Source organism: Schizophyllum commune (genome assembly GCF_000143185.2).
Source record: "Schizophyllum commune H4-8 unplaced genomic scaffold SCHCOscaffold_1, whole genome shotgun sequence".
Taxonomy (NCBI): Eukaryota; Fungi; Basidiomycota; class Agaricomycetes; order Agaricales; family Schizophyllaceae; genus Schizophyllum; species Schizophyllum commune.
In genome coordinates, this window is record NW_026089538.1 from 2,822,922 (window position 1) to 2,835,939 (window position 13,018).

The 13,018-nt window shown below is 57.9% G+C and overlaps 4 protein-coding genes across 4 annotated transcripts; 3 read left to right on the forward strand and 1 right to left on the reverse strand.

The window, feature by feature from the left end:
* The first annotated feature begins 36 nt into the window (after window positions 1-36).
* On the forward strand, window positions 37-5,117 carry SCHCODRAFT_02607269 (uncharacterized protein). Its single transcript, XM_003035789.2, has 11 exons — window positions 37-668; window positions 934-1,713; window positions 1,766-1,935; window positions 1,983-2,163; window positions 2,213-2,420; window positions 2,479-3,475; window positions 3,528-3,766; window positions 3,818-4,072; window positions 4,124-4,618; window positions 4,671-4,766; window positions 4,819-5,117. Exons 1-11 carry the CDS (start codon window positions 157-159, stop codon window positions 4,981-4,983), a joined length of 4,098 nt encoding a protein of 1,365 aa, XP_003035835.1. The 5' UTR covers window positions 37-156; the 3' UTR covers window positions 4,984-5,117.
* Window positions 5,118-5,646: 529 nt separating this feature from the next.
* SCHCODRAFT_02607272 (MFS general substrate transporter) lies at window positions 5,647-8,740 on the forward strand. The gene is made up of 17 exons (XM_050344258.1): window positions 5,647-6,360; window positions 6,411-6,450; window positions 6,512-6,570; window positions 6,633-6,659; window positions 6,710-6,867; window positions 6,937-6,982; window positions 7,043-7,053; window positions 7,108-7,218; window positions 7,309-7,513; window positions 7,583-7,687; window positions 7,739-7,851; window positions 7,914-7,990; window positions 8,040-8,081; window positions 8,135-8,193; window positions 8,245-8,380; window positions 8,431-8,566; window positions 8,618-8,740. Exons 1-17 carry the CDS (start codon window positions 6,100-6,102, stop codon window positions 8,634-8,636), a joined length of 1,605 nt encoding a protein of 534 aa, XP_050202994.1. The 5' UTR covers window positions 5,647-6,099; the 3' UTR covers window positions 8,637-8,740.
* A 119-nt stretch (window positions 8,741-8,859) lies between these two features.
* On the forward strand, window positions 8,860-11,820 carry SCHCODRAFT_02607275 (uncharacterized protein). Its single transcript, XM_050344259.1, has 5 exons — window positions 8,860-9,324; window positions 9,388-10,286; window positions 10,343-10,955; window positions 11,007-11,190; window positions 11,245-11,820. Exons 1-5 carry the CDS (start codon window positions 9,070-9,072, stop codon window positions 11,544-11,546), a joined length of 2,253 nt encoding a protein of 750 aa, XP_050202995.1. The 5' UTR covers window positions 8,860-9,069; the 3' UTR covers window positions 11,547-11,820.
* A 467-nt stretch (window positions 11,821-12,287) lies between these two features.
* On the reverse strand, window positions 12,288-12,713 carry SCHCODRAFT_02661737 (uncharacterized protein; the record flags this gene model as incomplete). Its single annotated transcript, XM_050346499.1, has 2 exons — window positions 12,288-12,434; window positions 12,645-12,713. The coding sequence occupies 2 exons, from the start codon at window positions 12,711-12,713 to the stop codon at window positions 12,288-12,290; spliced, it is 216 nt and encodes a 71-aa protein (XP_050202996.1).
* Window positions 12,714-13,018: the final 305 nt, after the last annotated feature.

Here is a 13,018-nt window from a genome sequence, read left to right on the forward strand (position 1 = left end):
AGCTTGGACAATCAAACACGCGGCTGGATGAGATCACTTGCGCCTCGTGGGTTGCGCGAGGACGAGATTTTCCTATCCCGTCTTCTGGCTTGTCTCCTGCCGCGACTGTCCGCATACCCCACCGCCTCGATATCTTACGTCTCTATCTGCACAAATATGGAGAGCATTCACGGGAACCCGCCCCAGCGCGATCTCTTCTCTAGGGGATCGTCCCCGCCCCAACAGGCGCCCGTCCCGTTCGCCGCTCATCCAAACGCAAGCAGCAGCCAGCTCGACTCCCTTCTCCAGAACCTCACCTCCCCGACCTCGGAGCAGCCGCCGTCGACAAATTTCCCGAATCCCTCATCCGCTAGCTTCGCCACACCTTCGACCCTTCCTCAGCCGTTCACCGGATCGGGTCCGGGTACGCCAGTAATGTCAATGGACGCGCACCGGGATTCCCCTGCATCGCACCACTCCGGGAGCATGACGACGGCGGAGAGGCAGAGCGCTCTCCTATCTCTTCTCAATCAGCCCATGTCCGGCGTCAATGTCCACCGCACGGGCGGGAGCACTGGCTCTCTGCCCCAGCAAGTCTCCACCCCACCAGAATCCTCGCAGAGATCGGGCGCATCACCGACTCACAACGAAGCGCAGGGCAAGATCTTGCTGGAGCAGTTGATGGCCGGGTGAGTGATTACTTCGCATTCACTGTCCGTATCTGTTACGTAGACCCGCAATACCTCCCTGTTGTCCTCTATTTTACTGCCCACTAGCCGTACGTGATGGCGTGCAGCATGGTGCACACGACCATCTACACGAGGATGGGGCATGTCCTTGGTGTTTGGGCCGCTTTTTTCTTTCCTTCTTCCTTTATCTCGCGATGCTCGCGCTGCCGTCTCGACTGCCATCTGCGATGGAAGGGCTGACCGAGTTTTTCTTCCCTTTCTACAGGCCGGCCTCAAGGTCGATCTATCCCGAGTCGCAGCCGGCTCCCCCTATGTCAGGGCCTCCCTCGGCGCCGTCGCCCACTTACGGCAATGGGCCCTCTCCACAGCAATGGGAGCAGAGCATGCAGCCTCAGGATTATCGCTCCAACCAAGATATGGACTATCATGCCCAATACGATCCGCAGCCTAGCTTCGTTGCGCCTCCTCAGCAGGTCTCACCTCCCCTTCCCCCTCAAACTCAGCAGGCTGCCGCGCAGCCACTGCCCCCCTCGCCGCCTAAATCTATGTTCGATTTTGTCTCCCCCTTCGATGCGCTCCAGTCCGCGACTGGGTCGATCAGGAAGAAGCCCGTGCCGACCTCGAGCGTCCCGTCGAGCGGGAACGAGGACTCGTCGTGGACGGCCATCTCGGACCCCAAGCGGCGGTCGGTCGAGAATCTGCTGGAGAACCTGACCCTGAATTCTCCTCCTCAGCCGCCGCCCGCCACGTTTGAGAGCTTTGGTAGCATGCCCCCGCAGCCAGACTATGGAGGCACGGATCCGCTCGACCTGGCTATGGGCAACCGATATGGCCCTCCGCCGCCGCTGCCGCAGAACTTGCAGCCGCCGCCCCAGCCGAAGCCGGTTCCTCAGCGCGTTGATTCGCCTAGAGCGAGTCCGCCTAAGAACCAGGCTCAGCGGGTGTCGCAGGCGATTCCTGCTAGTCAGCGGCGCGACAAGGAGGGTTCTCCTGGTCCTCGAGGCAGCGTCAGGGGAAAGAAGAACAAGAACCAGGCTAGCCCTAGGTGAGTACCTTATATTCTGTCGCGTAGATTATAGGATCTGATCATGGCGCAGTTCGCAGTCACAGAACATCGTGATCGACGTCTCGCAATCTCTTGAGGAGATTCAGACGACGCGCGACCTCGTCAAGTCCACTGCCATCGCCCTGGTCAAGCAGGATGCCGTCTTCCTGCCTGGAACGACCATCGGTGCGACGCACTGGGTGGCCTACGCCATGACGCGCGGTACGTTGGCTGTATATGCGCCCAGTATGCATACTCAATCCTCTCAGGTCGTGTTCGTGTTATCTCTCGGTCGAGCGGCGACCGGACTCTTCTCCAGCTTCCTCCTCTCTTCCCTCAAACCACGAGCGTCACCGACATGGCTGTCTACGGCAATCGACTTGCCGGCGTGACCTCGGACGGTGGCTTCGTCGTTTGGGAGCTGCCCGAGATGATTACGGACGATGTCCCGTAAGTCAATGATTTTCTGACATGCAGCACGTCTCTTACAATGCTTTAGGGGCCGACTCATTCTTTGCGTGGCGCCATCGCCCATGTCGGATGCCTTGCATTCCGTCAAGTGGCACCCGAAGGAGCCCGACGTCCTCGCCGTCGCGTCCGAGCGAACTGTCTTCCTCATCGACTTCAGTGTGCTTCCAGATCTGACTGGCAAAGTCTTGCCCATCACCGACCTCAACCACTATGCTCAGGGCTTCAACCCGCAGTCGGTGAGTCGTAGTCGCTCTCGAAGTCTCAAGCGTCAAAGTTTGCTAATGCGCCGGTCAGCCTGTCGTCGCTTTTGACTTCGATACCATTCACTACGGCATTGCGACGATCTCCGACGATTCGACTCTCACCATTTGGAACATCAACGACCGCGTCCCATACACGAACCACCCTGTGCGCGGCGAGGGTGTCCCGTCCTCTCTCCTCTTCGTCGACGGTGCCATCGTCGTCGGTCGCAAGAATGGGACCATCTTCCAGCTCCTGAATTTGACTACCAAGGCGATCCTATCGACCATCAAGTTCGTCAACGGGGACAACGAGGACCGCGAGATGTTCGGCCACGCCAGCTACGATACGCGCATCCAGACCCTTTGGATCGCCAACTGCCGCCGCGACAGCTTCTTCGGCTTCAAGATCAACTTCGAGCCGCGCGATGAGGCGACGAGCGGGTACTTCGAGCAGGTCGTCGAGTTCCCCGGACCCAAGCCGACTATCCACTTTGTGATCCTGACGGCAGACTCTGACCCGACTGGTGACGAGGCACATGCTGCATGCATCGCAGCCAAGGTCCCACCGGGCGAGCTGGCCCTCGTCGCCTTCTCTGTCCACTCCACGGGCGTCGACCAGGTTCTCATCCGCAAGGAGTGGTACGACACCGCGTTCGCGACCGTCCTCGCCAAGCTTCCCCAGTCCGCCCCGCCGCCGCAGTTCCAGCAGCAGATCAACGAGCCCAAGCAACGTCCCTTCCTCTCCGGCCCCCAGAACTCGAACGTGCGCACCCGCACGCCGCCCTCCGAAGAGGTCGACGCCGACGTCGCGCGCGAAGAGCCGCGGCAGGAGGGCGGCCGCAAGGGCCGGGGCAAGAACGTCAACTTCAAGGACAAGGACGAGAACGCGCCCGAAAAGGAGAAGCGTGGCAAGTCCGCGAACGCGAACAACACGGATAGCGGGAGCGAGACGGCGCTCAGCCAGATCCTGACCAAGGAGATCCGCAAGACGGAGGACAATCTGCACCAGCGCATCAGCAGGCTCATTGGGAAGGAGATGGACAAGCAGCGTATGTTCACAGGCATCGTTTGTCGTTCTCAGGGATGCTGACGCCACACTAGATGCCCGTCTCGAGGAGTCGCGCGCGCACGACCAGGCGGAGGAGATCACTCGCCAAGAGAAGATCCTGAAGCTTATCTCGCAGGAGCTGTCGCGCAACACCACTCGCGTCGTTGAGATCGCTGTCAAGAACGAGGTGCAGAATTCAGTGCTGCCGGCGCTGGAGAACATGACGAGGACCGAGGTCAAGGCCGCGCTCAACGAGCGCGTTGGCCGTGGCCTGGTTGACTTCATGAGCCAAGTGCGTACCCGTATCATACAGCGTGTTATAGCGACTGACTATCCGCTGCAGAGCCTGCCTGCTGAGATCGAGAAGATGATTCTTCGCCCTGATATGGCACAGCACTTCTCGAACATGTTGTCTTCTGCCCTCGTGCCCGCGATCGAGCGCCACGTCAAGGAGTCCATGAGCAAGTCGGTCATCCCGGCGTACCAGCAGCACAACGCGGCCCTGCATCAGGAACTGCTCAGGGAGCTGCGCGCTGAGTTGCATGGCGTCAAGTCCGAGATGTCTGCTTGGCAGAACGAGGCGTTCCGTAACCAGGAAGTGAGTTGCGCCACAGGGTGCTCACGACTGAGTTTACTGATGCTTGTCTAGTCCATCAAGCAGCTGGAGCACACCGTCCGCGCCCTTTCTGAGCAGATCAAGTTCAGCAACGCTGGTACCCCTACCTCCCAGCCGGGCTCGCACGGCCCTTCGCAGGTTACGCACTCCCTATCGCAGCCTGCGCCACAGAACCGGCCCAACCTCCCACCCGTGCCCAACTACCACTACGGGTCCGCACCCTACCCCCCTCAGGCGCAGGCGCCGCCCCCGCCCCCTCCGCAGATGCAGAACTGGTACACCGGCGGCATCGTCGCGCCGCAGGCGTCGCACCCGCTGGTGCCGCCGCCGCCGATCGCGCAGGAACGCATCGTGCCGCCGCCGGCGATGAAGTCCGAGCAGTGGGATGAGATCTACCTCAGCACGTTGCACACCCAGGATCTGAACAAGCTGCGCGACCTGCTCGCCAGGAGCGACGCGGATGTTGTTATGCCGCCTAACGGGCCAGTCCTCGTTTCGCAGGCTGTCATACTCACACTCATTCATCGCGTACGTTGAGCTTCCCTTCGTGACAGTAACCTATCTAACCTGTCCCCTTCAGCTTGCCGCCGCTCTCGGCGAAACGTCTCCTACGGACGATGCCTTCAAGTCGTCGCTGTGGTGGCTCCAGCGTGCTGTTGCCATCCTGCGTCCTGAGGTTCGTGCTCTCCCATCGACATCCTTCAGCTCTGTACTGACCAACTTCACAGGACAAGCTAATTTCTGACTTCATCCCCCGTGTTGTGCCCAACGTGCAGCAGTCTCTGAACACGACCAAGCAACGACTATCTATCCTCCCCGGCGGAGGCACTTACGAAGGCGCGCGGGCCATCTCGGAGGTGCAGGAAGCACTGCGCCGCAAGGTGGTCGCTTGAGCCTGATGACCTGACTTGACGTTTCTTGTTGTACGACTTCTTTCACGCTTTGTTCGAGGAATGCTTTATTATGGTTGCTTTCATGTCCATACACTGTAAAACTTCTGCATATATCCCATCTCTTTCTTGCCTTCTTCACCCGCCTGGAGGTGCTATACGCGGTCGACTTTCACCCGAAATTCTGGGTTGCAGGTGCGTTCTCAGGTCCCCTTCATTCCTTCATCGAGCAAGGTGCCAACGCGCCTCGGGAGGTTACGGCTGCGACAGAGCTGGGAACACTTTGACATAGGCGTGGCTCGTCCATCGTGACGATGCGGGCCGTCAAAGGGATCCAGAGGACGGAACGCAAGCGGAACGCGTTCGTGGGCGTGTGCATACGCCTTGATCGGATCACAAAGTGCTGTCACGTGACAAGTTCAACTTTGTCTTTGCCTCAAGTTCAAGTTGCCTCGTTCTCGATGCTTTTTGGCCTCATACATCTTTCTAGTGGGTCCAACATCTCACTTGGTAGTAGTCTCAGCTTATGTCTAATTATTGAGTATTGCTTTGGCCTGGATGCAGTAGACAGGAGATTTTGGTGAGTAACATGATCGTCACCGCTGACCGTTACGGCATGGTCACACTTCAATACAACTCTCTTTTCTTGCCATCAGCAACCCGTACGGCCATGAATGGGGCCATGCCTGGGCGGTCCCTGGCGCTAAGCCTGACGCTGAAGCCGTCTATTGGCCCTCCGAATGCTCGCCATGACCTTACCGAAGATCCCGCCTTGTAATCCATCGAAGTCTTGATGCGCACCCATCTGCCTTGCGGATCAGCAATACCGCACCTCCACAGACGGGATCGCCGCCTGCGCCCTCCAGGCTCCATCTCACCCTTCTCCGCCACCTTCTCTTCCTTCCACCGCAGAAAATGGGCCCTTGAGGGGAGGGAACTCTCCCGCGACTGCACATACCGATAGGCTTCGTACCGTCGGAGCGCGCCTCTGAATTCGCGCAGCTGCCCTGAGGGCCTGACTTCATTAAGCCCGGAGGCCTACCGCGCGCGACTAGAAATCTAGCGTGCGGCCCACTTACCGCACAGCCGGGCTCTTGCGCTTTCCTTCCTCCCCCCATGATGCTGCCGGCGCGCGCAGCGAGCTCTGCGTCCTCGTCCGCGGCGGAGAAGCAGGACGGGCGTGGCACGGAATCGCCGGCGACGGACGATATCAAGTCGCTGACGCCTGGTGAAGCTGACGAGAGTGTGGGATCTGAGCGAGCACTCGCAGTGGACACTGCATTCGCGGCGAGGGACTACACGAGCGACGACTTCAAGCGACTGGTTAGGAAACAAGACCGTTTCCTGCTTCCGCTGATGTGGGTGGCGTACGGTGTTCAGGTAGAGGAAGTCGATAATCCCAGCTGGGTCGCTGAACTCACAGCACGTAGCAAGCAGACAAGACGGGGATCTCGACGCAGGCAACGTTCGGTATGTTTTCACCTCGGCGCGGCATTCGGCTAAAATATTGATTTTCTTTCCTTCTCCTCAGGTATAATTACTGACACGAACATGCGCGGCCAACAGTACTCATGGCTGACCACGATTTTCGTACGTCTTCGGCGCTGCGCTGGATCCAGTACATCCGCGCTTCAGGCTAACATCCGACGCAGTACCTTGCTTACATGTGTTGCGAATTCGTGAGTAGAGACGACCTACCTCTCAGCCTCTCTCACTAAATTTACCCCAGCCTTCTAACTGGGTCATGCAACGTGTCAACATCGGGAAGACGCTCTCCTTCCTCATGTTCTTCTGGGGCGTCATCGTCCTCTGCACCGGCTTCGCCACCAACTGGGCCATCCTCATGGCCCTCCGCGCCTTACAAGGTGCCGCTGAATGCACCATATCGTGCGTGCCTTCTTCGCGCCCGATCGCCGGTCCCTTTGCCTCCCTAATCGTCTAACCCATCACCACCAGACCCTCCTTCATGCTCATCATCGGTGCCTTTTACAGGCGGCGGGAGGTGTGCTGCCGGTTCCCCATTCTATGATCTTGTTCGCACTAATCCGGAAACTCCCTTCAGCACACAATGCGGTCAGTTACCGCATCCGTCTTGTCCTCGCGCTTATCGAACTGACGCGTTTACAGATCAGTGATATGGGGTACTGCGAACTCCGGGCTCGGGATTATTGTCAGCCTTTGCATGTACGGCATTGGCAAGCATGCGCGAGAGCACGGAGGGCTCGCACCGTGGAAGGGGTGAGTATTTCCTCCTTGAGCCCTTGGTTGATGGACTCTTGCATGGACGATACATGGCATGAGAGCTGGCTAACATGGAACTCTCCTTAGAATTTCCTTCTTCCTTGGCGCTCTGACCATCACCCTATCCATATTATGTTTCTTCCTCCTAGGCACCCCGCGCGAAGTCAGCTGGCTGTCGGACGAGGAGAAGCGGATGGTCGCAGCGCGCGTGGCAAAGGACCAAACGGGGTCCGATCGACAGAAGCGAAGGTGGAAGAGCTATCAGGTTTGGAGTGCACTGAGGGATCCGCAGGTGAGTTGATTCGTCGACCTGAGGATATCTGTGTTTACTACCGGGAGCTCGCGCTAACGCAGCAGATAGACGTGGTTCTTTTTCTTCCTCACCTTGCTGCAAACCCTCCCTAATGGAGGCATGTCGAGTTTTGGAAATCTCGTTTACCTGTCGTTTGGCTTTACGCCGTTGCGGGTACGTGGCATTCATCCTTCAGCGGCTTTGAGACTGACGCATCCAACCTAGACACTGCTGGAAGGGACCATACCGCGAGACGCACTAGCAATTGTCTGGTTCCTCCTGGTTGGATATCTCACAACGCGATATAAGAATATCCGCCTCTACGTGACCATGGCAAGGTGTGCCTCTATCTTGCCCCAGATCTCCGAAATGGCTCACGCGCCGTCCCACCGCCTCCCAGCGCTTTCCCTGGCCTCGTCGGCATGCTTGGCACGGCACTCCTTCCCAGCGGACCAGAGTACAGCTGGGCGAAGTGGGGTACGTGGCAGGAATATACTTCCTCTCCTGTTTGCTTACCCGCTTGCAGGCTGCTTCTTCATGACCAACACGGCAGGTGTCTGTGGCCTATGTACGTATCTTCTCCTTGAAGCACTCCCATTGTCTAATAGACATTTTCCGCAGTAATCTGGACCTTCCTGCCCTCAAACGTTGCCGGCAGAACGAAGAAGACAGTGACTAGCGTGAGTCCCATTCTCAACGTGTCAATAGCCTCGCCTGACACATTCCCCTAGTCAATCATGTTCATCGCGTACTGCGCTGGTAATGCTGCAGGCGCGCAGATATTTCGCCAGGAAGACGCCCCGAGATATATACCCGCGATCATAACGAACGCAATCTTGTACGGCGCGCAAATAGTAGGACTGCTTTGTGAATACCGCCTTCCTTCATATACACCTCTTTCATTGACCATGCGACAGTATGGCGATGCTACTATGTCTGGCAGAACGGGAGGCGGGACGCAGCTGCTCGGGCGGCTGGCATCTCCGAAGACGAGCGTCGACGACTGGGGGCCTTGAATGGAGAGCAGGACATGACAGACACGGAGAATATCCAGTGCGTGGCTTCTTTGACTCGGCTGTCCACTACTGACTTCATCTGGGACAGCTTTCGCTACGAAGTTTGACGACATGCACAGACCTTCGGTTAGATTACAGGATGTACTGACCCATTGGGGTCTTGTAACAATAGACATTGTACCATACGGCCGAAACAAAGTTCTAACACTCATGAATGGCTTGAAAGGCCCTGCAAATCCTTTGTTGTCTTCATGAACAACCAAGTTGAACAACAGGTGACCGTGAGATACTCGACTTCATTACCGGAAAGCCCGGATCGCGGGCCAGCGGCGGCCGGGCACTGAGACCGCATCCGTCGCGGTCGTGGTCGTTGTTGGTGGCGGCGCCGGTGAACGCTTCTTGTCTCTCTCCGTCATCATCACCACTCCCGACACTTCACCTCCCTCCTCCCTTTGTCGCCTTTGACTCCTCGCCAGGCGCGTGTCTTCGAAACTCATTTCCGACCCGCAGCCGCTCGAGCAGCGCCATTATCGCTCAGATATGGACAACCTGGCGCCTCTCGTGGCAGGCATCGTGGTTGCTAGAGCCCTCTATCCACATCTCTCAATCTGCACCCGTGGCTCACTCCCCAATGAGCGTACTCGGGAAGGCGCCTGTGAAGGCGACGATAATGCAGGGAAGGACCAGTGGCGACCGAGAGCGTGGGCACAGCGGGTCGCAAAAGGCGCCGAGGAGTGCATCGTACTAGATGATCACACAGCTCCTGTTTGGGAGATTGCCTACAAAGCAACCTTGGTGCGTTTGTCCCTCCTATGCCTCTAAGCGCCCTTTGTTGACCAAGCGCCATATATCATGCAGTTGACATGGAGCGCCGGTCAGATGTACCTCCGCTTTACGGCCCCTGTGCTCGTCCCTCCAAACCAGTTCTACGACTTCGCCTTCACCAACATCTCCCGTGTCGCGTCCTCGGGCCTCCTTTGCTTCGTCAGCCTAGGCGCAGCTCTTGGTTGGATTGCGTGCTTGACCCGAAATCGGCACTGTGTTCGTTGCCACTCCATCATCTACATCTTCTTCATGGACATGCTCTTCTCGTACAGCATGCTGGCGAAATACGGTCCAGCGCGGCTATCCTGGCTGACCTCCCTCCTCTACGACTCCTACTCCGCAACTCTCATCAAGGAAAGCACCTTCAACACCGTCTCCCGCTTATCCTTCCTCCTCCTTCTCCCCCCTTTATTGACGCAAGCGTATCGCATCTGCGCTACCCCACCACACGCAGCCTCCGATGCTCATCTTGATGAACCTCTACAGCCGAAGACACCGGCGGAGGTTACTCGGCAGCACGTGCTCACAGCGCCAGCGCCGGAAGAAACCCAAACGGAGGAGCCCGCAGACACGCGGCCCCTCATCGACCTACCCTCGCATTGCGAAGAGCTTCTCGTACCTCCGAACGAGACTCCGCTCGACGAAACGTGCCTCGCCGAGCGATGTACGGAGGACCGCGATGTCGCAGTACGACCCGCGCAGCAGACGTCAGGTCTGTCAGCGTGCCCTCAAGAGATCATCAACGAAATATGCGAATTCCTCTCCACCAAGGATCTTCTTGCCATTACCACCACATGTGCTCGCTTCCACACTGCGAGCATCCACCCTCTTTACCGTTCCATTCACCTTTCCAATGCACTTCAAGCCATTAAGTTCTTCCGTACCATTAACAACAGGTCGGACGCCGCTGTTGCTGTCCGATATCTTATGCCGTGCGTACCCTCCCATTGCTCTTTTGCGAACAGGCATACTGATAAACTTGTTCTAGTGACCGCTGTGTATTCCTTAACATCAAGGGCTCCCGTTCATCGACCTTCTTCCGACTTGCAGCCTCCGCCATTAACCGTATGATTAACGTTCGTCAACTCGCTCTCCATCACGCTGTCCTTCTCCCAAGTCTCCTATCGCATACCCCCTTCCAAGACCTTCGCTCGTGCTACATCCACCTTACTGTCGACACCGCGGCCTTTCTCGCCAACCAGCGCCGCCTCGAGGTGCTCGTCATCACCGACTGCTGTGTCGACGAGATCGGTAGCGTGCCGCGGAACGAGCTCATCAAGCAGTTCTGGCGCCTGCCCGCCGCGTGCTTCGCGCGCCTCGAAGTGTACTCGGCGCCGAGCTTCCTTATCCTGCCCGTCCTTCCGCGCGCCTGCGTGAAGCACCTGCCAATCAAGTGGTCTCCACCGCTGGAGGCGCCGGACACGCATGTGCAGGATGTGTACCTGTGTCTGGCGGCATCGAAGACGCCACTGAAGATCTTGCATAACTTTTCGAGCTACGACGACTTCGAGCTGCAGTTGTCAGCGCTGGTCGCGCATCCGCCGCGCGTGGAGTATCTTCTGTGGTTCGAGTTCACCGGGCGTTTCCTACGACCATTGAATGTGAGTAGCTTCCTCGAGAGTGGTGAGTCAGTGCTAACATGTGGCTATCAGGATATCTACCAGAAGGTCGAAGACGTACTGTACGCTCTGCCTACCATTAAGGAGCTCCGTATTACCGGCGTCGGGCGCCCTCTCATCACGGAAGCCGTCGGTCTCGTCCTGCTCGACCTCGAGCATGACACTGTCGCAAGCTACAAGAAGCAGTGCCCCAAACTATCGTCCTGCATCTTAGCTAGTACGTCTCCTCCGCACCCTCATCTCCATACTCATCTGACCGCGCCTCCCTCAGGTGGCAATCGCTGGCGCTTCGTCGAGAAGACCACCGTCCTCCCCGTTTTCGTTGACAACACCAGCATGCTCTTCTCGCCTGACCGCGCACTGACGGCTCGCTGGATCGTGCGCAGCGTCGCGAGCGGGCGCATCTCGTACGAGTACACGCAGCTCATGATGGGGTACCCGGGCGTGCCGCTCAACGAGCTGATTGTCGGGATGGTTCAGAATGTACCGAGGAGGACGCCGAGGCAGCCCGCGCCGCCGCCCCCTCCAGTGGCGACGCTTACGGTCACGCAGGCGCCGGTGAACACGCCCTAGGCGTCTGCGCAAGCCCAAGCCGCGACCGGACCATAGGCATCTGCACCGCCGTGAGCCGCGCAGGCTCCGCCACCAGCACCGATACCAGGGCCAGTGCGGGCGGTGGGCCTGGCGCCGAACCCATATATCTATCTACCTTTCGGATGTCAATCTTAGCCCTAATTACATACCAAAATGTACATATGATTCGACGTGCAGGGCTGTTGTGAGGTCGGTGGACCACACCTCTTGCCTTCGCGCGAGACGCTGTTGAGAAAAGGTACGCTTCAGTGGGTTCCCTATATGAAGAGGGTGCATTATTCTCGAGTGTATAGAGGTGAGTGGTTATCAATTATACGTTTGACATCTGCTTATAGCTTCCGTAGGCTGTTCAAGCGTTCAAGCGCTCGAATCTAGCCAAGACGCAAGGCCCTTCAAGCCCGGCGATCGCCGTGACAAAGTTCGCCACTGCGTATCTTAGGCGGTGCTGGAAGCTGGAGCTTGACTGCGCTCAGGAAGCGGGAGCCTGGCCGCGCCCTGGCATCGATCCTTACTGAGACCGCGCGCCTGACTCTGCCTGACGGCCAACTGACGACAGTCGTAGCTCAGGGCAAGTACGATTCAAACTCGAGTGCGCAGGTGCATGTTCAAGATATTTCTCCCTTTGCTATTATGACATTATCCAGACAGCTTCATAGGACATCCATGATACAGAGAGTACAAGGAGTGCGTGTCGACGAAGACCGAAAGGTCCTGGTTGATTTACTTGCTGCAGCACTTGCAGTCGTTGGAGGCGCAGGAGCAGCTAAGATGACCGTCAGTAATTCGTCCAAGCCGTTTGCGGCGAACGACGTACTTGCACTTGCAGTCGCTCTGGTTGCAGTGGGCGTCGACGGGGACCTGGATGGACTGAAGGCCAGGTAAGTACGCGTTCTACGACCCCGAATCCTCAGACACTTACAGAGGCGTACATGTTGAGTGAGTTGCTGATCAGGTAGTTGCTTAGAACTGCGAGTCTGGAGTCCCTCGGCAACCCGGGCTGCCCTTTATACGAATCCAGGTGAGCAATTTACCTCTGTTTGCGGGATTTACGAAGCGCCTAGTCTCACATGGGGGGACTACGGCGGCGGCGCCGCGGCGCCGCCCACATGCTTTGGCTCCTCCAGAAACTCGCGCACCGCCAAACATGGCGCATATTTGGTCCGGAGCGTCAGTCGAACGAATGCGTAGCCGAGGGCCGAAGTGGCTTGCATTCAACGCCACGAAGTGTATCTCACGCAAGTTTCTTTGGGCGGCGTTATCAGCTGGACGCCAGGACAGGTCTTCCATTATTTCGGTTCGAGCCGGCGCAGCGTGCGCTTTTCGTGACTTGCGCGTGACTCGAAAAGCACGTTCGTCCGCTCCGAGAACCCGGTGGGAAACTCAACCTCGCCAGCTTCTGCTGTTCCGCTCTTTCATTCCTGCATATTCCCACCGGAAGCTACACTCTCACT